The sequence below is a fragment of the Brienomyrus brachyistius genome, chromosome 8 (assembly GCF_023856365.1).
Source record: "Brienomyrus brachyistius isolate T26 chromosome 8, BBRACH_0.4, whole genome shotgun sequence".
Lineage (NCBI taxonomy): Eukaryota > Metazoa > Chordata > Actinopteri > Osteoglossiformes > Mormyridae > Brienomyrus > Brienomyrus brachyistius.
In genome coordinates, this window is record NC_064540.1 from 13,790,331 (window position 1) to 13,817,265 (window position 26,935).

The 26,935-nt window shown below is 43.2% G+C and overlaps 1 protein-coding gene across 1 annotated transcript; it reads right to left on the reverse strand.

The window, feature by feature from the left end:
- Positions 1–2,317: 2,317 nt before the first annotated feature.
- On the reverse strand, positions 2,318–13,778 carry ccdc3b (coiled-coil domain containing 3b). Its single transcript, XM_049023320.1, has 3 exons — positions 13,056–13,778; positions 5,989–6,163; positions 2,318–3,966 (listed from the first exon to the last, which is right to left on the reverse strand). Exons 1-3 carry the CDS (start codon positions 13,409–13,411, stop codon positions 3,670–3,672), a joined length of 828 nt encoding a protein of 275 aa, XP_048879277.1. The 5' UTR covers positions 13,412–13,778; the 3' UTR covers positions 2,318–3,669.
- Positions 13,779–26,935: the final 13,157 nt, after the last annotated feature.

A 26,935-nucleotide genomic window follows, 5' to 3' on the forward strand; every position in this document is an offset into this window, starting at 1 on the left:
AATCCGGATGCAATACAGTATATAGACATTTATTATTTTTTTGGCAGTAAATCACAGTAACATGAAAAATTGCATGCGGGTACACAAAGTCTGAAATGGGAACCAGGTTCCGGACCCTACCACAGTCAGAGTATCTTCTGAGGCTTCCTGTTCAGCTGGTCTTGTCGGAAGCTGGGTAAGGACATTCAGCCAAGATGCGTCTCCTTTTAGAATGCGAGCGGATATGTGGCTAGAGGCAATGTGAAGCTTTTTGGGGGGTTTTAACTGTTACTGATGCCAAGCAGAGTTTGCATGAGCACTGAAAATCCCCAAAAAGCAGCCACCGTGATAAGCTGCATTCTTCAGCTTCCTGGTAAAGTGCATCTTTTTCTGGGATCTCAGCCTAGTCACTGACATATCCATCTGCAGTCATTTTGAGTTGCTTTTCATAAGGCGAGCAATGCATTATGGGCTATAATAAGCCTGGGGAGCAAAGGCTCTTGTTTAAAAAGTTGATGTTATGTTACACGATGCAACCAGCTACCCATAAATTTGTGGCAAGGTTTCAAACTAGATTTTAAATATAACAGGAAAACATGAAAAATAAACACTTCCATTAAATGTTTCTAATAAATACAACACGCAACACTGATTGTAAAATATAATCCTTGTGTAAGTAGCGAAATGGCCTAGTGGGAACGATTATTGTATTAAATGAAAATATTAGCATTCTGTAAAGCTTTGTGCCATGTGTTTCCCAGGACAAACTGCAGGCTAACTATACACGTGGTTGCTTTTGCAGTTATATATGTAGTTAAAAGTGTGTAAATGGAACAAGATTATTGTCTGTGTTCTGAACACTTGTGTGGTAAAATCAGAACAAGGGAGTTATATTTTCCGCAGACCATGATAAAAAAAGAGGTTTCTAGGTTAGAATTTTAATAAAAAAACAACTGCTGGATCCTGTATTAATGCACCATAATTATGATATTCAAATTTTTATCCATGTTTCAATAACTGAGCCAGCTGGATTTTCGGGGCAAAATATGCACCAAGGGCATGCTTGTTTTCTGGAGGATAGGTGTCAAGATTGGGAGTACAGATATTTGTATTTCTCTGAGCAAATGTATCTCCCTTATCGACCAGCTTCTGCACTAAATGGCTGAGAATGTCACTGCTATATACAGGTACTGCTGCCACGGGGATCATATCTGTCATATCTGCCATCACTCACTTTCTTGCTGCCTTTGGATTTGCACAGGACTGGGAATGGATGTAAATATCCGTGACTCACTCACAGCATTTGCAAATGGCACGTTACTACAGCAACACTAATAAAGGAAAATAGCAGTAAAAAACTGCCTTATTGTCATACATCTGCTTTAGAGGTTGTAGGTTAATACATATTAGGAAGACACTTTGCTTATGTCATCTTTGAATCGTGTCCATTCTGCTATGAGAGCCCCTCTGGCGTAGGTCATGTGATGTAATTGTTTCTGGAGTGCGAGGAAGTTGAGTGCTTAGCTGTCATCTTTGAAGGGCAAGCCAGATACATCAAAGCCACATGTGAAAAAGCTATGAATGGCTCACGCATGTGCGTGTTTGGCGCATACGTTGATTACCTTACTGTTCCACATGGAAAAGATCATCTTTTGGGTCTCTTCTTGAAACCGCTGAGAGTTTAGTTAAAATATTTAAGAATATTTAAGAACTGCGTAGCTTACACAACCCACCATAAAATAACCTTAGAATCCATAAAGTCTAACTCCTAAAATTGAAGGCTCATTTTCTTAACAGTAAATTTACATATTTATAATTAATTACAGTTCCTCAAATGCTGACCTGTAATTTACATAACAATTGAGTTTCAGTGAGTGTGGATCTTGATTCCTTTATCAAAAAATTGTTAACAAAATTTGTGTGCCTGTATGTGTGAATGCCACATAAATAGCTGAGTTATTTAATGGATATGTAATTCATCTCAGGAACAAACAATGTGGATGACTTCATGGAAATGCCCCATTTATGCAGAGAATCAATCACAAAGTCAATAGGAAAACATAGCCCAGACTTTTGCTTACCTGGTCTTCTCAAATTAACACTGAATAACTGACGACTGAGGTTCAGTTAATCATTTAGTAACATTCTTTGGCCAAACTGCTTCTTTTCAAGTAAATGATGTAGGAAAGACAGCTGTAACAGCAGTCGGCATGATGCCACCAACCGTACCAAGCTCAGTAACTTACCTATTATATACCTGCAGCCTGTAGATTATGCTGTCACATACTGTAGGTTATTAGGTTTTGTCCATTGGGCTTTTACTGTTCACATGCATGGATGGTATTTATAAAAGGAAAATTTATTTTGACCCTTAATACATGTGAAATGAGTACTGTTTACATTATAAAATGATAGCATGAAAGCATGAAAACACTGTTTAAAATATAAAACTTCCATTAAGAGGACCATGTTACTGTGTCTGAATATCATTATTTTAAATAAATCACTGCACTGCACCAAATGCTCGTTGTACTAAGCTGGTCTCATCTTAGTATCAGTCTTAAAGCTTAAAAAGCTAAAGATTATCTTTCAAGACAAGATTATCATGACAAATGGCTGCATTTCTAAAGGAGTGCACAGCACCCTGGTTTTAAAGGGAAAAACTGTTATATTTTTTCAATTCAAAATATGCATACATAAATCGACAGAACAGACAACAGAATTAGTAAGGAAGAGAAAAGACAAATTATACATTACGAAATGAAGCATTTACATTTTTTCTGAAGAACCATTTCATGTTGGTGTGTTTGTAGGCAGACAGGAAACAGAAAGGGCAAGAGTCCAGGTGACGTATGTCTCCGTGGTGAGAGCTGCACTGTCGGGGCTCGGCAGCCATAGGAGCTGTACATGTCAGCGGCCTAGACATCACTACAAACCTGACCGGCTCAGGAACCGGTGGAGCCCCCTGCTGACAGAAGCTGTACGGCTGACACTCCAGCCACGTTGATTACATGAGAGCGGTTTGCTGACTGCTAATGGGGCCAAGCCAGAAAGGTTGGTGGGGGGCAGGTGAGATTTGGCTGTTGCTCCCGGTAACAGAGACGAGGAAAATTGGTGTGGGCTGATTACAGCATTCCCATGCAACAAGACTAATAAAGGCTGCTGTAGGTTACCGCTGTGTCAAAATGAGGCATGGAGAATAGACTTTGCTTAGAAAGCAGATGGAAACTGCTTTCAGTCTGAGCTAAAGTGCCCTTAAGAATGTGTTTAAAATAATTTTTGGTTGTACTACAAAGCTGTAAGGTCTGGGCGTTTGCTCTAAAGCAGAGGATACAGAGTTTACACGTAAAGTTACACAGTCGGCTACCAAAAATCTCTAAATATATCAGCACACAAAGATGACTATCTGTAAATATTTCACAGTGGGATGGACAATGACGACTGTTTTTGCCTGGAATTTTGAGAATGTCTGTTTCAGATTCTGTACCTCAAAACTTTGTGTCAACACTTCAAAAAAGCAACTTACTTTGACTTGCTTAGAAATATGTTCCTCTCACTATGTGCCAAGCAAAAATAAGTGGGCAAACCTGATCTAGATTATGACATGGTACGTAGTTCTGTGCCCCCTGCTAATTTGTTGCTAGGTATAAACAGCATATTTTTCGATTGTTCCAACACAGCAAACTTAGTTTAGTCCTTCAGCTTTTTAGTGAGGACCTTCTTGAGGGTTTTGTCTTGGTTGTGGGTGGTTTCCTGCTGGGGGTGGTGTTGATGGCCATTGTCTGCAACCTGGGGCTCGTGAATCTGCTTGAGGAGGTGCGTCTGCTCCTTTGTCTCACGCTTGGCTTGACGCAGCAACCGTTTCATGTTTTTCACCTTGTCTCTCAGGTGGTTGTTGGTCTTTTCCAGGAAACGCACCTTTTGTGAAAGTGTCTTCACCTTCTCCTCTTCCTCAAACAAGGCTTTCTGCACTGTCGAACACATCAGCTGTAGTAGAGGACATACCATGAAAAAATGAAAGGAGAAACATCATCAGTAGGATTTGTTTACTGAATAAACATTTCACAGTTTAATTTCTCAGCTGTAATAAAAGATCTGACCATTTGGAGTAGCGATGGGATTCAAACCTATATGGAGGGTTAGTGAAACTGGAGATTTAAATTTATTTATTTAGAGGCCACTTTTGTCCAAAGCGACATACAAGAGAAAACCAGAGAGCAGGACCAGAGAATTCAAAGAAATTGGGCTCAAGGGCTCATCTGTGAAATCGCTTTGTCCCACAGATGTTATTATTAGAACAATTTTTTTTGATGAATGTTCCTTTGGTATTTTTAGCTTTTATTTTCTGTGTTATTTAGCTATTTGCTTTTGTTTTGATGAGCAATTCAGTTATGTATGCAGTGGTTCAGGGAATAACATGTTCTCTGGTTTATCAAAAAAGATGGCATGCCACGATAATTTTCTGGGTTGGGTATCAATACAGCATAAATGTGAACAAACAAATATTTACCTATAGATTGTGATACTATTTTTTGACTGTACGTGACAACATTTTTCCATGAGTGTTAAAATTTTAGAAAATTACATCGTATCACACAAGTTGTGTTAGAAACTTTAAAGCTGATGGAACTCATGTTAGAGTTGATATTAAGCTGTAGGAATTCCATGTCCACAGTCATTAGAGCTCTCAGATTTTATCCAGCCCTAAACTTCAAAAACTTGAATCAATAATTTTTCTAAATTCCCGATGACCAGATGCAGTTAGCATTTGCTCTAATGATAGTGCAGGACTCTGAAAACGTCTTCTGAGATGCTAAGGTGTAGCACAAAAACTGTGTTATAGGATGTCCAGCTGTCAGAGTAAAACACGCAGAGCAGTCCAGTCATATGAACTGTAAGCATAAGACTGTCATCACCACAGCCATCACAACAGAGAGCTTTCATTCCATGCAGAACGTGATTGAAAACAGAACTTGCTCCTGGAGAAGATCGTCAATATGTGTTCATCTATACCAATGTGAAGAATGTCACAAAAGGAACCTTGTACTTGGTACGCTGATATAATTCCAAGGCTTTTAAAAGAGAGCTGGTGAAACAATGCATTTTTATACTGATTTAAAAATAAACATATGTCTAAAGAAATTTGTATCTGTTTATTTTATTGACATTCAGAAAACTGAAAAAAGTTATGTTACGAAACTAAGTATTTTATTAAATTCTAAAAATCCACAGAAAGATGGCCACCACCTCAAATTCACCAGGAGGACAGTGACTAACAGCTGGAACTGCAGTGACCAGTGAAGCATGGGAGGGGGGTAGTGAACTTCAATAAGAAACTAACCAAAATACAGGCATAATTCATTGGTTTGATGAGCTGTGAGTTACAGATTATTTATGATATCCACGAGGAATTTTTGATTCCGTAATTTAAAAAGGCTTATAACTTATAAACTTATATAACTTATAAATATGTCTTTCCCAAATCTTGTCCTAGGTGAAACCATTGGCAATATGCTGTGAGAAGATGTTGTCTGGGAAAATGTTTTACATTCCAGGTCTGCCGTGCATTGAAAATTCACGTCTCGGGGAATGGAGACCACACAACATGCCTGTCCAACTCTTTGGACCCACTGGATGCTGAACCTATGTCAGCTGCTTCCCATTAGCAATGGAATGGTCCAAATTATTCTGCTAAGCGGGAAGTTCAATTAACTTAATTTAAAGGTGAGAGAACTGAAACATGACTGTTGGAATGAAGATGTCTTTACGCATCAAGTGCAGACTGAGTAGTGAAAATGAACCCACCAGAAGATTCAACGCTCGAAACTTTCTTACAGTGCATTAGGGTTGGGTTGGGGCAGTCCCCAAGCAGATGCAGATACAGGGCTTGGCTGTGCGTAATCCAGTTTCACTGTAGCTTAACATTCAGCCTTTCAAATCGAGGCAATAATCCCACATGTTGGACAATGTGGCCATTAATAATAATTGAAATTGGGGAGGGCACCTTACCCGGCTGTCCTCCTGAGCCTCCCATTCGGGGGTATAGGTGTGAACCTGGGTGCCGGCAGTACAGTTAGCAAACTGGAAGAGGCTTGCGAAAATGCGGTGGTTCTCCGGTGTGTCTGGGAAGATGGGATCTTGGAAGTTCACGCCATGGGGCATGATGCTGAAGTTCTCATCCATTCTGAGAAGAGGGCAGACAGGAGATTTCTCATGACCATCATTCAAATACTCAAATACTCATATTTCATTGTACTAAACGGCCGACCCAACCAGTTTTGGGGTCCTAAGCAAAATGATTTATGCTATTTGTCATCTTCCTGCCTGTTCTGACAAGCTGGTCAGATGGGAGCGTCTCCTGGTGGCCTGGCCCTAAGCAGCTACTCAGCTGGCTTATGCCTCAGGCCGGCCCTGTTGTACGACAAAAACGTAATTCATAAGCAATCATGCAGGTTATACGTCATCAGCAATGTGAATAATTATCTCTGACCATTTATCTATGAATCCCTGAAATTATTTAATATACACCTTTAAGACCCAATTAAGCCCCCCCCCCCCCCCCCCCCCGATGTGATCAAAGAAAAAAACACTGTATCTTGCTATTTGAACAATCTGATAATTGAAAAATTGCCATGCTACCTTGGGTATTACTTTTAAACCATATTTTTTCATCTATCCACTTTCTGTATCTGCTGATCCTGTTCAGGGTTGCAGAGGGTCCAGAGTCTACAGGCGCAAGGCAGGGAACAACCCAGGATGGGGCACCAACCCATCACAGGGCACAAGGCAGGGAACAACCCAGGATGGGGCACCAACCCATCACAGGGCACAAGGCAGGGAACAACCCATGATGGGGCACCAACCCATCACAGGGCACAAGGCAGGGAACAACCCAGGATGGGGCACCAACCCATCACAGGGCACAAGGCAGGGAACAACCCAGGATGGGGCACCAACCCATCACAGGGCACAAGGCAGGGAACAACCCAGGATGGGGCACCAACCCATCACAGGGCACAAGGCAGGGAACAACCCAGGATGGGGCACCATCCCATCACAGGGCACAAGGCAGGGAACAACCCAGGATGGGGCACCAACCCATCACAGGGCACAAGGCAGGGAACAACCCAGGATGGGGCACCAACCCATCACAGGGCACAAAGCAGGGAACAACCCAGGATGGGGCACCAACCCATCACAGGGCACAAGGCAGGGAACAACCCAGGATGGGGCACCAACCCATCACAGGGCACAAGGCAGGGAACAACCCAGGATGGGGCACCAACCCATCACAGGGCACAAGGCAGGGAACAACCCAGGATGGGGCACCAACCCATCACAGGGCACAAGGCAGGGAACAACCCAGGATGGGGCACCAACCCATCACAGGGCACAAGGCAGGGAACAACCCAAGATGGGGCACCAACCCATCACAGGGCACAAGGCAGTATCTACCGTACCATACTCTACCATACCGTACTCTACCATACCGTATGCTACCATACCGTACGTATATCATACTCTACCATACCGTACTCTACCATACCATACTCTACCATACTGTACTCCTTTGCCTTACAAAATTATGCCTATATGCTACCATTATCCAATATCCATTTCAAAATCAGTCAACTGGAGATTTTCGTGTTGTTTGTCCTTTATGAGTTCCCAGGCAAAGAGTTAAGAAACATATCAGGTCCATCACTCACAACCTTCTTCATGTTGGCTTTAGATGCTTGGGTACGTGTGAAAACCTTCAATGCAGAATTAAATGAAGGAGGTCACTTATGGAAGTTGGGGTGGGGCGTTGCAGAGCAGAAGAAATATTGATGTAAATCATAAGCTTTGCCAGTTCAGTTTTGATCTTGTAAGACAGCAATTAGATATCGGGCTACGTTATAACCAGATTTTAGTGGAATTTCATTGAATTGACAATGTTTTGAATTGACTTAGCAATAAATGTATAATTTTCCATTTTGAAAACAGAATATGTTGAAGGAAAACTATAGAAAGTGCTTTAAATAAGCCTGAAAAATACAAATATGTCTGCACAACAAACATTGTGTCTTGTATTTATACTTCTGGACATGTATAGCTTACTCTCTGAAACTGCAGGAGCAGAACACTCTACTAAGTCTCTGAAGTCTCAAAATTTTTTGTATATGAGAGATTTTTTCGCAAATTTTTTTTTCAGCAGCATTTTGGTGTATTGTCATAGTTATAATTTAAGGATATGAATCAATATTTATTAGCTTTTATATTTTTATTTAAGTCGATTAAATTGTATCATGGCCTTAACAATTGATGCATGGATTTGAATTCATGAATTGTTTCACGTAAATAATAATGGAACAACCATGGCAGCGATCAAACCAAGCCCTGTAGATTGGGCTCTTTCAGTGCCTGTTGCAGGCTTCCCTGTGGAATCTGTGATACCTCAGTTTTTCCCCATTTTGCTCCATCAGAATGCTGAAGTGGTCAGTCTGTTTTGTTTGCTTAAAATCTCCAGTCACGGAAGGTGGAGGAAGGGCTCTGTCGGCTAACAATGGCAAAACCTTTACTTGTCACTAATTATCTTCTGTGAAATATCCAGATTTTCCGATGACGGATTAGTGGGTTGGGTGATGCTCTCTGCATATGACAGGCTGTTGCAGTGAGATCATGTAGGTAAGGAAAATACCCTTGAGATATGCACTAGGGAAGATATTTCAGGTCACCCGGATGTCCTTTGTCACAATTGTGCCAGCAAGAGATGTGTGGCTTTTGGAAGTCGGGGGAGCGCAGCGATGGGTGTTGCGTGTAAAGCACATGTTTATCCCCCTGCTATCCAGAGTCGCGCTCCCACAGCATTTTCTGCCAGAGGCTTAACACACGATTATGTTCTTTTCATGGAAAAACAATGAAAAGCAACATCAACAGAGCCTCATCTGACCGAGTACGTTCAAGGCAGTCAACTACGGTGCTGGAATGCAAACAGGAGCGTTTAAGGGTGCTGAGGAATAAGCGTGTGAGCAAAGAGGGAGGTACTGCATAACTGGGTTCTTCGTTTACAATGGTGACATGTTGCTGACACCAGCAATAATGTATTTTTTATCATCCATCCATCTTCAGTACCACTTCAATGCTTGCTTAATTATTTGTGGTGGTTACTTTGCAGGTCCAGTGAACATGCAGACAGAAGGAAGCCATTATCATTAACTATCATTTATTAGATGCCTTGTGCTAAACTGTGCACACATGAACATGTGAGTCATTCTGTGGCTTTCGGCTCCAGCTATGGTCCCTGTTATTCAGTGCAGACCGGTCCCTCCAAAAGTAATACATAGAAAACTCAAGCCAAACTGCTAATTAGATGCAGATGCTGAGCGCAGAGAGAAAATGTTGCGTCCCCGCATGCACTGCTTTTATTTCAGTATGTTCAAGCAGCCTCCTTAGATCCTACTGTGTCCTACAGTTTTTATGTTTTGTAACTAAAATCCAAAGCATATCTTCCCCAAGTATGAGCAAAATTTTAATTTCTGCAAAACAGAAACCAGTCAAGTAAGAAAAAATTGAATGACATCAATTTGAATTTATAAATCAATTTTTATAAACAAAATCCTGACATATCTTCTCAAATATGTGATTTTACATTTATAGTTTTACATTAGTCACTAAATAAGCTTATCTCAATTTTATTTCAATATTGTTGAAGATGTGATTTTGGGTTTCACTTTCCTAAGATTGTTGCCACTTCTCCCAGTAACTCATGTGATGTACCAGTATACGTGGTACTGCAGAGAACATTCAAAGGCGAAGCATACTGGGGACTTCTTCTTTGTTCTGAGCACTGACTGGTTTCCAGAGTGTTCTCAGATCTTGCTCAATCAGAATTCCCAGCTTTCTAATCAGAATTAGTTCCAAAACTCTTGCCCCGTCTGTGATGAAAACGCAAGAACTCCCCAGGCAAACTTAAGTGTTGACACAAACGTTGTTTGGACAAAGACATATTGTTTCACTTAACGTCTAAATTCAGCTTTTTATATCTGAGGATTTCACTCAAACTGGAACCAGCTGCCCGATTGGTTCATCGTTCCATAGTATGTGCGCAAGCCTCAACCTGAACCATCCTAAAGACTTGCCAGTTTAAGCGTGCAGACTTCAGACTGGATTACTACTCCATGACCTTAGTGTTCTGACTACATGAGAAGTATGTGTGTGTCTGTATCCCCAGGACCAGAACGAGTGAAAGAAGATGAATGGATGATGTAGGTGTACCAGCTGAGTAACATTGATTCTGTCTTAAAAGTCACGTTGAGACTACTGGACTGCAGAATAATCAGTTATCAATCAATTAAAGCAATTAGACCTAGAATCTGTGAAAATCACACATGTGATTGTACTATAGTAATGTTTATCTTGCAATAAAAATACTTAATGGAAGAAAATAATTGTCTTTTGTACAAGAAATCTCTTGGCTTTTTCCCCAGGGAAAACATCTACACATTCGCACATTTTCAAAGAATATATCAAAATAATTCTTTAATAAACTATTGACAAATGGTGAATAATGGCATCTTCTCACACTGTGGCTGTGCTCTTTGGCAAGCACACTGCCACAGGAAACCGTAACTGCCAGTTCTTCTGCTTCTTACTCAGTAAGTTACGAGAGATATCAGTACATTCTTCCCTAACACATTCATCAGCACTCAGTAAATTCTCTAGAGTATTCTGCAGGACAGTGTTTCTCAACCTAGTCTTCAGGGAGCCAGGGAGTCCAAATTCTTGCTCCCTCCCAGCTCCTATCACAACCGAACCGAACAGTTTACAAGACTGAGTATCTGGTGCAGGTACGAGCGAGAAGGGAGCAAAAGTGTGGACTGTCTGGGGTCCCCAAGGACCGGGTGGAGAAACCCCGGTGTGAGAGAATGTTCTATGTTATCTACAGTCAGGAAACCCATGGTTACTCCTAGGCTGCCCCTTGCACCATCTTGTTCCATGCCTTGATTTTTCCTGAGCACCCTCAGCAAATTTAAGACAAATTAAAGACATTGTCACATGTTCTTTGCCTCCCCCGTCAGACATCCTTGTCAGGACAGACATACAGAATACAGTCTCTAACAACATGCGTCCAGCGAAACGAGAGACCTCGCAAGCATCTGCCCACTGCTACAGAAAACTCCCCTGACAGTCTGTACATACAGACATTATTGCTCTTGGCTCTGCGGCACCTTGTCGAGTTCTGTGAGGAAATGGATATTAATGACGAAGAACAATGCCTGTGAAAGGCCAACATGAAACCAGGCGTTTATATTTGCATTGTGAAACAGTGAAAATCTGAGAAAACCTACTTTCTCAAACGCAGTGCTCTGCATGCAGGATTTTAAAAGGAGCTCATTAGTGATTCAGCCATAGATGCTGCCTGTTACTGCCCTCCAAGCTCAAAGGACTGGGCTTTCCTACTGATGGAGTGATGGGCACACTGATCTAACAGTGGACTCCTACCCTGAAGTTTTCCCTTTGTCAAGCTAAATTGCTTTTTTTGCATGCTTGTGTTTGCATCGCCCTGCTGCAAATCATGCATGATTATAAGGAAAGATCTAGAGGTGTAAACCTGTCTTCTGAAACATTCCACAATGCAAGCAACACCTGCTTCAGAAACAGATTTTTCATGTCCTACTAACATGTCACACCACTACATACAGTATTTGCCTCCTAAAGGTTGCTGCACAAACTCTTAGTAGCAGTTAGTCTGTCCAGATGTTACTTTAATATTAGCAGTACAAAGGGAATCTAATCTTCTTAAGCCTTTGCTTTAAAAGCTGCTCCAATTTTATAATAGGCTCAGTAACAGCACCTGGTTCAGGGGACTGCATAACTTTCCAAAATTACATCTACTATAAAACTGAGGCAGTATATCACTGTTTATCACCTAAGTACTCTATCTGAAAGCAAACTTGTTTTAAAATTGTAGATTGTACATTGTAGAAGCATATGCATATACTACAGGTAACGTGTAAAATATGGTATTACAGTTTTGGAGCTTCAATGGCGAATTAAGAGTGTGGGGTGCAGAGTAGCTAAGAGGGGCAGGTCGTCACGTTCGAATCCTTTTTGACAATGGTGAACTGCCGATGTAGACAATTAAGCTACGGTATGAACCGCAAAGCTGAAATAAACGGAACAGGAACAAGAACAATAGAAGCCCTTAATATGTGCTAAATAATTTAATCTGACACTAAAATAAGATTCTAAATCTTCAAGACAAAACCGTTCTGGTTACATCTGACCTTTTCTGTACACTTCTGGTTCCAGAAAAGAAGATGGACTTTCTATTTGACTAAATATATCCAGCTGGCCATATAAGTGAAATAAAAATGATATTTGACACAAACATGCAATCTGTCATCCTCAATCGCCCAGTAATAAACTGCACATAATTGCTGAGTCTGCTAAAATACACGTTCGCGAGGCGGTGGGGGAGGGAACAGCTAAAACATTACATTCTGGCGCAGTTGCCATGGAACACAAAACCTGAGCACCCTGGAAACATGAGCCATCTACCCCCCGATCCCTTCCAGAAAGCTCCACTTAGCGCACACATACTCAGAGGCACGCACGTCCCACCTGATGCAGGATGCACGTCCACTCACAGCTGGGCTAAACTTGGTCTTATAAACAGCTTAAGAAATCTAATAAATAAATATATAAATGAATGAATTAATGAATAGGCTACATAAATAAACAGAACAAATGGCTAATGAATCACTCAAGTATTCCTCTGTCCTCAGGTATCGGACCAACTACAGAAATCAATATCAATGTTGATGAATGATCGATGACGTTCATGCCTGGGCTCCGCATTACTGCGAATCACACCCCAGCTCAAATATTTCAGCCACATACAACCACATAATATCTACTGAATGCTGAAGCGTCCGTCAATGACACCATCAAAAAGCTTAACTTTTAAAAGAAATTCTTTGAAGGAAAGATAAATCAACGCGACAGAATATTACGATATCCCACTGGAATATAATGGCAAATTCTATCAATATAAATAAATCTACTGCGCCGTACAGAAAGTTCAGCCACACCTTAAGAAGAAATAGTAGGCATTGTTTTCCGTGACGCTGTATGAATAGCAGGGAAAGTATCCGAGTCCGGTGACATTGAACCTGGATCCAGCGGGGACTTCCAGCATGCTGCCCCATGCTTGATCGCACAGAAGCTCGATCTCGGCGGAGAAGAATAGTTCCGTGTCGTACTGCCAGGGCAAGTAGTTATAAACGCTGTATGAGTCCCTGTGCAGTGCGAGTACCCTGGCATAGACGATGATCTCCGCCAGCTCTGCGCGGCATGCTTCAGTCTGGGGTCTCCAGTCATGGGGAAGCTGGCATCCTAAAATGCCCCCCGCACAGGTGATCAATAGTAATGCAAAGGTGCCGAGCATCGCAAGCAAAAACAAAAAATAAATAAATAAATAAATGTATAAATATTAAAGTAAAATTTAAAAAAAAGAAAAATATATATGGGTCTTGAGCGGGACTTAGTGATACTTTCCTGATACTGGGTCAATTGAAGAAAAATTTCAAAATCCTAAAGCATTTTAATATCGAAGAATGCGCAAACTTAACTAGTCGACACAGTACTCAAAAGTCGCCGTGAGTTCCCTTTGTTCAGTCTGCAGATCAAATAATGATGGGTTACTAGTCCCACAGTCGTCGACTACTGTATGTGCGCATTTAGTTTGCTGTGTCTGAGTGAGTTTCCACCCGACCCTCAGATCCCCTCCTTGCTCCGTTCGGCTTCTCTGCGACGCAAAATGTCAATCGGAGGGTACTATGATCTTTCTTGTACAGAAAACGGCGATAATTTTTCACAACTACTGGACTGAAGTTGCGCCGCATTTTATTCTCCGAATTTTGCGTCCATCCATCTATAAAAAGATTAGTCTTGAGTATGAAGTAATAAAATAAGTTAATTTTGAAGAATGTTTTACTTATCGAGCAAGCTTCTCCGTCTCATACAGAAGGCAAATGTCTGATTGCCATATTACAGCCGTTCAGCATATGGCCATTAGATTAAATTATGATTAGATATTTTATCGATATATCTAAAAGCTTTAGTTCTCTTCACAGCTACAATCATGGGAAAAAAGAAAGTATACCCTCCTTAGAATGTGTATTTTCATTTAATAACAATTGTGTGGTCTTCATTTGTCTATCCATCCATTTGTCCATCCATCCATTTGTCCTATTCAGGGTTGCAGGGAGTCTGGAGTCTATCGTACCAAAGCGGGGAACACACCGTTCACTCACACATGCACACATATTGGAAATTTTGGTATCTCCAATCAACCACAGCATGTTTTAGACTGTGGGGGAAAACATGTGGGAGTACCCAGAGGAAACCTCATGACAACACGGGGAGAACATGCAAACTCCACATACATGGAGGTATGACGGAGACCCAAACACCAGACCCGAGAGTGGGAAGCAACAGTGCTAACTACTGTGTCATGTGCTACCATGTGTGCTAACTACTGTGTCAATGTGCTACCATGTGTGCTAACTACTGTGTCAATGTGCTACCATGTGTGGTCTTCACCAACTTAATAAACAAATCAGATGGGCTCGTTCCTGCTCTTGTGTTACTCCCACCCTCGCACCCTTGTGATCGAGTTGTTTTCCAATCTGTTCCCTTTTTTGTAATAAAACCCGTTTTGTTTGCCCTGACTCCTGCGTTCTATGTCCTTCGTCCCACATAGTGTAACAGAATGACAGGACTCCCAAACATTCTCCCCACAGTTCGCTGCCGTTCCATCATCCTCGAAGCTCTCCGCAAGGTCCCGCCACAGGAGGCAGATACTGAAGCAGTGGACTGAACCTACGCCTGATACTATTCTTGCCGCTGCTGCGTCTGGCCCCAGAGAGGCTGCTGCCACGCCCTGCGCAGGAGTAGCTGCATTGCCTGCATTCCAGTCTCCCGGCCCAGAGAGGCCCACTTTGACAGTCCTTCAGGTGTCCAAGCTCAGTCATATCTGCCTTCAGGTATCCTGGCTCAGTCTGGTCTGCGTCCAGGCATCCCAGTTTATCCCACTCAACACCAGCTGTCCCAGCTTTGCCCTGCTTGCCTTCAGGTGTCCTGACTTTGCCCTGCTTGCCTCCAGGTATTCCTTCAGATCCAGCCTCCTTCCCTGATGTCTCGTCGGATCCAGCCCCATTGTTCCTTGAAGCCCACCTTGCTGTTCCCCAATGTCCAGCCAGCTCCAGCCTCTTTCTTCCCTGATGTCTAGTCAGTCCCCTGATGTTTAGTCAGTGCACACCTCCTCTTTTCCTGATGTCCTGTCAGTGCCCGCATCATCAAAGTCAAAGTCAAAGTAAACTTTATTGTCATCTCTGCTATATACTGTACAGGTACATAGAGAGACGAGATGCCGTGGCTCCAGTTTTTTTCAGTGCATCTTCTCTTGATGTCCCATCGGTGCCCCCTTCACTGTCCATGAGGTTCCATCGGCGCTTACCTAGTCACCTGACTACCTGGCCAATGCCTGCCTGGGTTGGGTTGACCCTAATGATGCCTGGTTGGAGGATTTGGAGTGGGACCCTCTAGGCTTTGTCCTATATCCTGCTCTGTAGGTCCCCACCTCAGCCACTCTTGCACACGAGGACCCAGAAGAGGGGCAGATACCCACACCCAGCTCCCTCGGGACCCTACAGTTCTTGACTCTGCTTTTGTTCTGCACTCCCCTCATCGTCCTTCTGCTGCAGTCTTGCAATCCCCTTATCATTCTTCTGCTCCATTCCTATGTTCCCTTCAATGTCACGCAGCCCTGCTGTCCCCTTGGTGACGTTCGGTCCCAGCCCTGCTATCTCCTTGGCACCACCTGGTTCCAGCTCTGCTGTCCCCTTGGCACTATCCAGTCCCACTAGCCCTCCGAAGCCCAGAAGAACCCTGTTCCTATCTATGTCCCAATTCTGGTTCACTCGCCCTGTCTAATCTTTATTTGTCCCTGGCCTGTGTCCCCTGCCATCCTCAATTATGTCTCTGTTCCTGTTCTTGTAGTCCCTCCGCCTGCCCACCCTGTCATGCCCTGGCCATACTGCCCTTCTGTTTTCTTCATAGTGTGGCTTAATGAGCCATGTATGTTCTGCATTTGATTCAATGAAACCAGGGTGCTGGATCCATCTCCTCCACCCCCTAGGTCTGGCCACTGCTCAGCGATGAACTTCTTACAGCATGGACCTCTGATCCCAAGGACTCCCAGACTTCTCTAGAATGACTGTCCTTCAAAACCCCTATACTTACCCTCTACTGGGAGATTCCAGAGTCTCCATCCCCTCTGCTGGCTCTCCTGGACAGTGGACTTTTATTTTCTAAACTTATGGTCATAATCTTCCTCAAGTATTTCCTCCTAGGATAGAGTAAACTCCAGCAGAGCCAACTGTTTTGTTGCTCTTGACCACAGAACTAGATCAGGCTGGGAGCTTATGTTGTGATCTCTTCTGGGATTTTTAGTTGCCTACCAAGGTCACCCCTCATTTCCCAGTTGTTTTCTGTAGCCAGGATGCCTGTAGCCCCAGCTTCCTTGCCTTCCTTCTCCCCTTCCTTGAGGAAGTGGATGAATCGGGGGCCTCTGGCCTAGGGCTTGGTGGGGCCTCTTCTTCTTCTCCAGACTCTAAGTCAGCTGGGCCAGTACCAGGTCATGGCATCCTGTAAACTTGCCATCCATCAGACTTGCTTGGCATGATGACAAGGTGGACTCCAGGTTTGTAGGTCTTTCACACAGCAGCAGTTCTCTGCCAGTCTTACCACCTCCGCAGACTCAGGACAGCTTTCCGTCCAACAGCTGGAATGGCCTCATCTTCTGTTTTAAATTGGCACCAGTCCTGGATGTGGGCTCATGTCAGGAAAAGGCTTCTGGATTTAACTAGTAGAGATCACAAAACAGCAATAAATTCCTTCATTGCTGTTTTGTGATCTTTACTAGATCTTTTAAAATCCATCTGCCTTCTGGGATTAACCTTGCTGTTATTGTCAGGTCATCCATGATTGGAGCCAAAACCGCATTGACTAGAAGGTTTATTGCTGTTGCACTGGACCACAATGATAGTACAACTGGTAACAATACCAATAACAATATCTCCAGTCATTGCCAGTTGGTGGTAAAGATGCCAGACGTTAAGTACATCTTCACATGACTAGAGCAGCTGTCTGAATTTCCCAGGGACTTGTTATCCCTTCAACATAGTTTCACCTAACTTGTGTGGGACTGTTATGTAGGCATTTGTTAAATCCAGCCACAGGACTGTCTCCCTGGTTCCATTTTGCATCCTCAATGATCTTTGAGGTAACGCCATTGTGTTTGATGCAGTTGGCCACTCCAGGGACTCAACATTTATGTATTGAGGTGTCCATATTTTTAACCATGGGCTCTCTGTCTCCAGGAAAACACATCTGGGCCCCTATACAGGTTAAAATAATATTTCTCTTGCACTCTGCAATGGTGACAGAGGTCGTCAGTGTTTTTTAATATGAACATAATTTGGTTACACCTCCAAACAATGTAATTTTTAAATATCTCAAACAAGGTTTCACTCGACTATGTCCACCATTACTCTTTGTTTCTCAGTTTATGATTCTGCTCTCAAAACAGGAGGTGAATGTTTATGAACAAAAAATGACCTAAATCTGAAACATTAGCATGACAACCATTAAATGTGCTCAACATCCGAAAAGACCCTCATTTTAAGGTATTAGCCTGCAACAGAATAAAACAACTGCAAATGATGATATTTTTAACAATGTATAAAAATGAACCTCATATGAACCTCAATGATTCCCCTGCCTTTCTCCTCCATCAATTACCCTGTGAGATGCCACTCTTGAAATGGTTTGATTTTAACTGTGGATTCTGGGAGTCTGTACAAAGTTGCAACCAAAGCTCTCACAATGTTTACATCCAGGAAGGAATACTATTGGCTTCCATTAAAAATCTTTCATGAAATCCTAATATTAAAACACAATAAAATTATATTGATATACATGGTATTGTGTTATCATCTTGTTTTGAAAATATACCGATACACAGTAAAAAATGGATACAGGCTACCACCCAGCACTAGCTTTAGCAACGCTGTAATGTTTTCTACGCTTCTCAAATAAATTGCGTGGCCTCCCTCAGTCCATGCGGACGCCCCCTAGTGGGATGTAGCCCCACAGTTGATAACCACTACAGTGCAGAATGTATGCTCAGATATGCCACGTGCAGTGTGCTGGTTGCCCATGTCTGAAGTGGTGTACGGGTTGAGGTGGGAGAGGGTGGCAGTTGTTCCTTCTGGTGGCCTGGGGGGTATAGACTGTTCCGGAGCTTGGACGCTCTGGTATTAGAGATGTCTGGGCATCATTCGTCAGCTCTGAAGCACACGACCTAAGCATGCATCCAGTGTTACCTGGTCCTGCCTCCTTGCATGTATTCACTTTGCTTAGCAACTTGTACCCCTGTATGGGGGGATAGTATGAGTGCCTGTTCTTCCACCAAGTGCCACTTCGATTTTTTTCATTGACTCTTTGTTCAGGGCTTCAAAACATGCATGAAGGACATTCAGCTCAACCCCTAAAGATGTAGAGTAGCTCACTTTTTCAGTTCCCCTGGCTTTTGTATTCTGTGATTTGTGCAAGACTTTGCCACATTTTTCTGTAGTCATGTGTGGTGTAGTGATCTCATTTTCTCATGACTGTACTTTTAACCAAACGGGGCTGCACAGTATACATATCCATAAATCTTACTTACATGGGGGGGGGGGGGGGGGGGGGTGTAAACAAAGCCCAATTTACACAGCATGGGTATCCTAGGAATGTAGCCTTTATTAGCAAGAAGCCAGCTCCACTGCTGCCGAGACATATTATTAGATTGTTACGCTAAAACTGTCACGAAATCAATAGCTGCCATCTACTTAGTTGCCCTCTCAGGTTGCAAGCCTAGTTAAATAGTCCTGCAACATGGACTGCTGCCTCTGCAACCGATTGCAAATAACTGGTAAAAACAAGAAACGTTAGCAAATCACAGTGTGCTGGCCCTCCCCAAGAAGTTCTTAGATGTATATTTTCAGGATGTGCACCAAAGCCTCGCTGATGCCATCTTCTTCATAGTCTGACTGAGCTTCCTACAGCCATCCTCTGCTTTGCTCACACTGCACTGACTTTCAGTGTAACACATAAGGAGTGTGTCTCGGGGTTCCAGTTAGAATATAGAACTGCATTTAATAGTGGTGTCACAGTTCTGGAAGACGGAACCCACAGCTCCCCCCCCCCCGCTGTAGGTGCAGCCTCTTAAGCTATCAATTATGAAACTAATGTTACAAAACATTTCTTACAATTACTACTACAACACTATATGAATCCTAAAAATGCTGCTCTATTTAAAGTCAGGACAAGTTTTACATTTCGTAAATTTTACGTATTACATCTGTTTTGTTGTATTCCACCTCGTCGTGTCACGTGAATATCTTGGACCAATCATGATGCAGTGGTCATGCCTGCAGTACCAGGCACCTCCGAGTCTGCAGTGTCTGAACATTTTGATTTTCCAGTACAGTTTAGTATTTCATTTTAAAATTAATTTTAAGTAATCATTTTATAGGGGCAGAATGGTGGTTTCCCCCTACAGTCCAAAAACAGGCTGAGGTGAATTAGAGTTACTGAATTGTTCATAGTGAGTCTGCCCTGTGATGGGTTTATGCCCCATCCTGGGTTGTTCCCTGCCTTGAGCTGGTAGGCAGTTAGAGAAGATGGATGGATAGTTATTTTATGTAAAGATGTTAATCTAACATGTTCTTCTGTTTATTGTTTGAAATTGTCAATAAAAAAAACAGAAATTTTTAGCTCCCCCCCCCCCCCCAAAAAAAAAGAACAAGATATGAACAATCATTTTTAAAGAGTGTAGTATTGATTGAATGGAGGCGCGGTTTAAACATACATTTCGTAAATTCTTCAGGGTCCAGCACCCTTCGGATGCCTGAATGCCACTGACGTGCTTCTTCATGTCTGCCAGCTGAATTGCAACATTACCAGTGGGTTGGCCTTTGACCCAAAACTCCCCGGAGCTGTAGTCAGATATGCCCTGTCCTGCTCTTGACAGCAGATTGACTGCATGCAGTTTTACTGCTGACACTCCTGAGGTCCCCAGTCTACATGTTTTAATAAACACAAATTATTATATTTACTGATTAGGAATACTAAACCGAAGTGGTTCATGTTACAGTAATTAACTTCCTGCGTATTTTAAGTCACCCATCCATCCATTTTCCAAACTTCCTGGGAACAACCCAGGATGGGGGGCCAGCCCATCGCAAGGCACACTCACACATCATTCACGCACACATGCACACCTATGGGCAATTTAGCAAGTCCAATTAGCCTCAGCATGTTTTTGGACTGTGGGGGGAAACCGGAGTACCCAGAGGAAACCCCACGACGACATGGGGAGAACATGCAAACTCCACACACATGTGACCCAGGCGGAGACTCGAACCCGGGTCCTAGAGGTGTAAGGCAACAGTGCTAACCACTGCACCACCATGCCGGCCCCATTTTAAATCATGCTAAACAGAATCTCTTAAAAAGGTAATTCTGGGTTACAGACACTTCTCCATTAGCACAATGCCACCTCATGTCCACAGGATGAGTATATTTTGGAGCTCTGTTTCTCTGATGAATCTCTGAAAGTATTACATCCCACCCAGGCAGTTCCCATGCCTTGTAGCCAGTGTTTCCTGGAATTTGGGGTATAACACATTCCAAAGTGATAAATACAGTTGTTCCAGATTCCAAAATCAACGGATGCTCAAAGCCCCTTATATAAACTGGCATAGTATTTGCACATATGCTACTGACATCCTTCCATGTACTTCAAATCATCTGGAGATCGGATCTTCCCCATCCGAAAGGCCTGTGTGTTCTTTATCCAGCCACCGCTACCCTACGGAAGCTGGGACTCCAGCCGTCTCTCGCCTTCAGTGCCTCGGAGACGCGGAGCTGCCTACAGACCCAGGGAAGCGATACACACTTTGATCACCCATGCAGTTCATTTGGTTTAATCACCAGTTAGACAGCAGTGTGTGTCTAAGACCGGTGTGCAGGAAAAATGAAACCCAGTTCAGAAACATTCTCTGAAGCTTGGTACCCCCATAGCACACAGTTAGGGAGTTCCCCTTTTATGGACATAATGAGTGGATGGAAATCATTTGCGTCAATGTGCTTTCAATTATCTGTAGTGCAGTGCGTCAGCATAACTGGAGCATCTGTTCCATAACATGGAATTTAACTCTACCATCAAGAACAAATCACCCTTACCATTCATAACATACACAAAATAGGGTCAGCCCTAAGGAGCTCCCCGTTGATTTGTAGGTTTTCACAAAGTTAATTTTAAATTCTAGGAAAAAATGGAAATGGTACAGTAATGTTGCCCCCTGGTGGAAAATATAAATAATAAGAGTAGATCCTCATCAGCTAGGAATAAACAACCCACTGCGTTTGAAATAGCCCAGCAGAGTTTCTGGGAACCTAAAGAACTAAATTGTATTTGAGAAAGCGATCCCGCCATCTGCTGGAGCAGAGATCCGCATAAGAAAGCGATCCCACCATCTGCTGGAGCAGAGATCCGCATAAGAAAGCGATCCCGCCATCTGCTGGAGCAGAGATCCGCATAAGAAAGCGATCCCACCATCTGCTGGAGCATAGGTCCGGATAAGAAAGCGATCCCGCCATCTGCTGGTGCAGAGATCCGTATAAGAAAGTGATCCCGCCATCTGCTGGAGCATAGGTCCGGATAAGAAAGCGATCCCGCCATCTGCTGGAGCATAGGTCCGGATAAGAAAGCGATCCCGCCATCTGCTGGAGCAGAGATCCGCATAAGAAAGCGATCCCGCCATCTGCTGGAGCAGAGATCCGCATAAGAAAGCGATCCCGCCATCTGCTGGAGCAGAGATCCGCATAAGAAAGCGATCCCGCCATCTGCTGGTGCAGAGATCCGCATAAGAAAGCTATCCCACCATCTGCTGGAGCATAGGTCCGGATAAGAAAGCGATCCCGCCATCTGCTGGAGCAGAGATCCGCATAAGAAAGCGATCCCGCCATCTACTGGTGCAGAGATCCGTATAAGAAAGCGATCTCGCCATCTGCTGGAACAGAGATCCGCATAAGAAAGCGATCCCGCCATCTGCTGGAGCAGAGATCCACATAAGAAAGCGATCCCTCCATCTGCTGGTGCAGAGATCCGTATAAGAAAGCGATCCCGCCATCTGCTGGAACAGAGATCCGCATAAGAAAGCGATCCCGCCATCTGCTGGAGCAGAGATCCGCATAAGAAAGCGATCCCGCCATCTGCTGGAGCAGAGATCCGCATAAGAAAGCGATCCCGCCATCTGCTGGAGCAGACATCCGTATAAGAAAGCAATCCCGCCATCTGCTGGAGCAGAGATCCGCATAAGAAAGCGATCCCGCCATCTGCTGGAGCAGAGATCCGCATAAGAAAGCGATCCCGCCATCTGCTGGAGCAGCGGTCCACCAGCTAAAGTGAATCATCAACTCACATAAGAGAGTAAGAGTCCTTTTTAGGAACTTTGTTCAAGCCTTGCATTTGGCACAATATTTCCACCTAGAACTATCTGTGTTTGGGACCATCATGACCACTAAGGCCCCAAAAGAGTGGAGTAGATACTCTCTATTCCTACATAGGTCCCAGGGCCACCCTGATATGGGAAAGCATATCAGAGCCATTTTAAAGCGTCAAGACTGGCGTCAAGACAAAATATTTTTCAGAGATGCATTTTTCAACAAAACAATGCAAAACCACATTCTGCATGTATTACAAAAACATGGCTGCAGAAGAAGAGGGTGCCGGCACTGAACTGGCCTGCATGGCTGCAGAAGAAGAGGGTGCGGGCACTGGACTGGCCTGCATGGCTGCAGAAGAAGAGGGTGCGGGCACTGGACTGGCCTGCATGGCTGCAGAAGAAGAGGGTGCCGGCACTGGACTGGTCTGGATGGCTGTAGAATAAGAGGGTGCGGGCACTGGACTGGTCTGGATGGCTGCAGAAGAAGAGGGTGCGGGCACTGGACTGGCCTGCATGGCTGCAGAAGAAAGAGGGTGCCGGCACTGGACTGGTCTGGATGGCTGTAGAATAAGAGGGTGCGGGCACTGGACTGGTCTGGATGGCTGCAGAAGAAGAGGGTGTGGGCACTGGACTGGCCTGGATGGCTGCAGAAGAAGAGGGTGCGGGCACTGGACTGGCCTGGATGGCTGCAGAAGAAGAGGGTGCAGGCACTGGACTGGCCTGCATGGGTGCAGAAGAAGAGGGTGCCGGCACTGAACCGGTCTGCCTGCAGTCCTGGCCTCTGCCCAGGAGAGAGTGTGAGGAGAATTTTGAAACAGAAAATGTGACCTTGTACCGTTACACAACTTAAGACATGTTTGCAGGAAGAATGGGATAAAGTAACACCTGAATTCTTCATTGCTTGCTATCCTCAGTGCTAAAATGTCTTAAGTGCTGTGAGAAGGAACGGCAACGTTGCAAAGTGCTGATTGCTATCTAAACTTTGTTTTTTGGAATGTGCTGTAGGTCTGAAATGCAGGAATGGATGTATATTAACACGTGAAATGAAGTTGACCAGACAAGACATGAAATATCTTGGGTTCATACTGTCTGCAACGAAATAAGTCAAAGTAAATTTCAGAATGTTTTTTTTTTTTTTTGCATTTTCCATAGCATTCCAACTTTTTCTGATTTTGGGTTGTAGATGTTACTGAACACTGTTACAGTGCATAGGCAAATACGCCTATTTCAAAATAAAAGAGACAGCAGTTTTTTTATTTATGCTTTTTTGAATTGTTTGCTATAGAACCTCTTTACTTAGGGAGATGAAAATATTAATATACATGAAAATAATTATTATTGCAGGGGGTGTCACCTTCGGTGGATTTTGCGAAGCGGACTACTAAATATTTTTTGCCTGTACCTTATTTACCCCTATAAAAACCTGTAAAGTAATTTCCGGGGATTGCTTGCAGATTCATCTAAAACTGCAGAAGGTAAAAAGCAAACTTTGGCCAGGAGGTGGCAGCAAATCGCTTTTAAACTTAATTATATATTTTACGCTCAAGGATACCGTTCTGGCAAAGTTTTACTTTTGTTTAACGATATCTGTTGAATCAAACACCCCAGAGCTTTAGAACAAAATACTGAATGTTGCACTTCACATGAGAATTCAGTTCAGAGTTCACAAGTTGAAATGTGATCTTGTTAGTCCCAAAAACACAACGTACAAACATCTCCCACAGGACGATAGCACAACACACTGCCTAGCGATTTTTTGTGTATTTCCGAATTAAATTGCTTCTTTAAATTAGAATATGTCACTCTCTAAAAAACATGATAATTTGAAAAAATCATATTCAATGTTTTGCTGAGTAAGTGGAGAGCATATTAAATTTATTTAACAATATACAATGCTTTGTGTTAAATTATTTTATAACAAGCTAAACAGTTGTCACACAGTAATGACTGTTTTCTGGGACCTATGTAGGAAAAGAGACTATCTACGGTAGGCTGGGTTAGTGTCACTCCCTGCATTCCTGCCTCCGTTGCATTCGGCTCGTGACAGTTAGCACGTTCGGCTTGTGACCATTAAATACATTCAGGTGAAACTGTAGCTACAGCCTTGAATGTAATGGGAAGAATAAGTAAAAAAAAAATATGCAAGTTTCAGTAAAATTAAATACATTTTAATCCCCTATAATTAAAAATGCAGGCTTTAGGCATTCCATTAATGCGCAGTGTTCACATAGCATAAAAATGACTGCGCCTGCAAGCATCCTTGGATTTTATTTCTTTATTTTCACAGGGCATAATGACTAAAGTTTTTCACTGTTTTTGTTAATTAGCACCAAAATTGTGCAGCAGGGATGTGTTACGTCCAACATACAGGGCATCTATTCAGCACCATCATTATAAAAAGCACCAAATCATGCATGAGCAGTAACTAAACTGTAAATAAAAAGAAAATACTTTCTAAAAACTCTGAAATAAAAAATGCTATACTTCAATCAACACAGATCGAAGGAGCTTTCTGCTCAGTAATGCACTAAGAAAGCTCTTTAAGGTGCGTTTTTCAGATGATGTTCTTGTATGATAAGCATTTACAGCAGCAGGGAACATTGCAGGAATTGTATTTAGCTTCTTTCCTGTGAGCTGGAGGAGTCTAAGCTATCACGCTTTCCTTGGTTCCGTTCCTTTGTGGGATGAAGTACAGACGCAAGCGGAATACCTGCCCTCTGTGCACCATCATAGAACACAAACTACCGAGGCTGAGAGCCAGAGCCTCTCTCCTGACCTCAGCAGAGCCATCTGGCGGTGAGCTACATGCCGGAACCTTCCTCCGACGCAGCCACACTGACCCGGCCCTGAGAAAAAAGAACCCCAGTCAATACCAGTTTTTTTTTAAAGAGAGGTTCACATAGAAACACAAAGTAAAAATCAGTCTACAGAAAAAAAAAAGTTATTTAAAAAATATTTAGCTGTAGTGATCCAGCTAATGAGTTTCCTATACACAAACATTCATGAGTACATGAAGCTGCTTACGAACATTGGCTGTCCTATACACAAATAGACAGACACGTACATGAAGCTGCTTACCGAACATTGGCTGTCCTATACACAAATGGTCATACACGTGCATGAAGCTGCTTACCGAACATTGCCTGTCCTACACACAAATAGTCATACACGTGCATGAAGCTGCTTACCGAACATTGCCTGTCCTATACACAAATGGTCATACACGTGCATGAAGCTGCTTACCGAACATTGGCTGTCATATACACAAATGGTCAGACACGTACATGAAGCTGCTTACCGAACATTGGCTGTCATATACACAAATGGTCAGACAAGTGCATGAAGCTGCTTACCGAACATTGGCTGTGCTATACACAAATGGTCAGACACGTACATGAAGCTGCTTACCAAACATTGGCTGTCATATACACAAATGGTCAGACAAGTGCATGAAGCTGCTTACCGAACATTGGCTGTGCTATACACAAATGGTCAGACACGTGCATGAAGCTGCTTACCGAACATTGGCTGTCCTATACACAAATGGTCAGACACGTACATGAAGCTGCTTACCGAACATTGGCTGTCCTATACACAAATGGTCAGACAGGTACATGAAGCTGCTTACCGAACATTGGCTGTGCTATACACAAATGGTCACACACGTGCATGAAGCTGCTTACCGAACATTGGCTGTCCTATACACAAATGGTCAGACACGTACATGAAGCTGCTTACCGAACATTGGCTGTCCTATACACAAATGGTCAGACACGTACATGAAGCTGCTTACCGAACATTGGCTGTCCTATACACAAATGGTCAGACACGTGCATGAAACTGCTTACCGAACATTGGCTGTCCTATACACAAATGGTCAGACACGTACATGAAGCTGCTTACCGAACATTGGCTGTGCTATACACAAATGGTCAGACACGTGCATGAAGCTGCTTACCGAACATTGGCTGTCCTATACACAAATGGTCAGACACGTACATGAAGCTGCTTACCGAACATTGGCTGTCCTATACACAAATGGTCATACACGTGCATGAAGCTGCTTATCGAACATTAAGTGTCCTATACACAAATGGTCAGACACGTACGTGAGGCTGCTTACCGAACATTGGCTGTCCTATACACAAATGGTCAGACACGTACATGAAGCTGCTTATCGAACATTGGCTGTCCTATACACAAATGGTCAAACACGTACATGAAACTGCTTACCGAACATTGCCTGTCCTATACACAAATGGTCATACACGTGCATGAAGCTGCTTACCGAACATTGGCTGTCATATACACAAATGGTCAGACACGTACATGAAACTGCTTACCGAACATTGCCT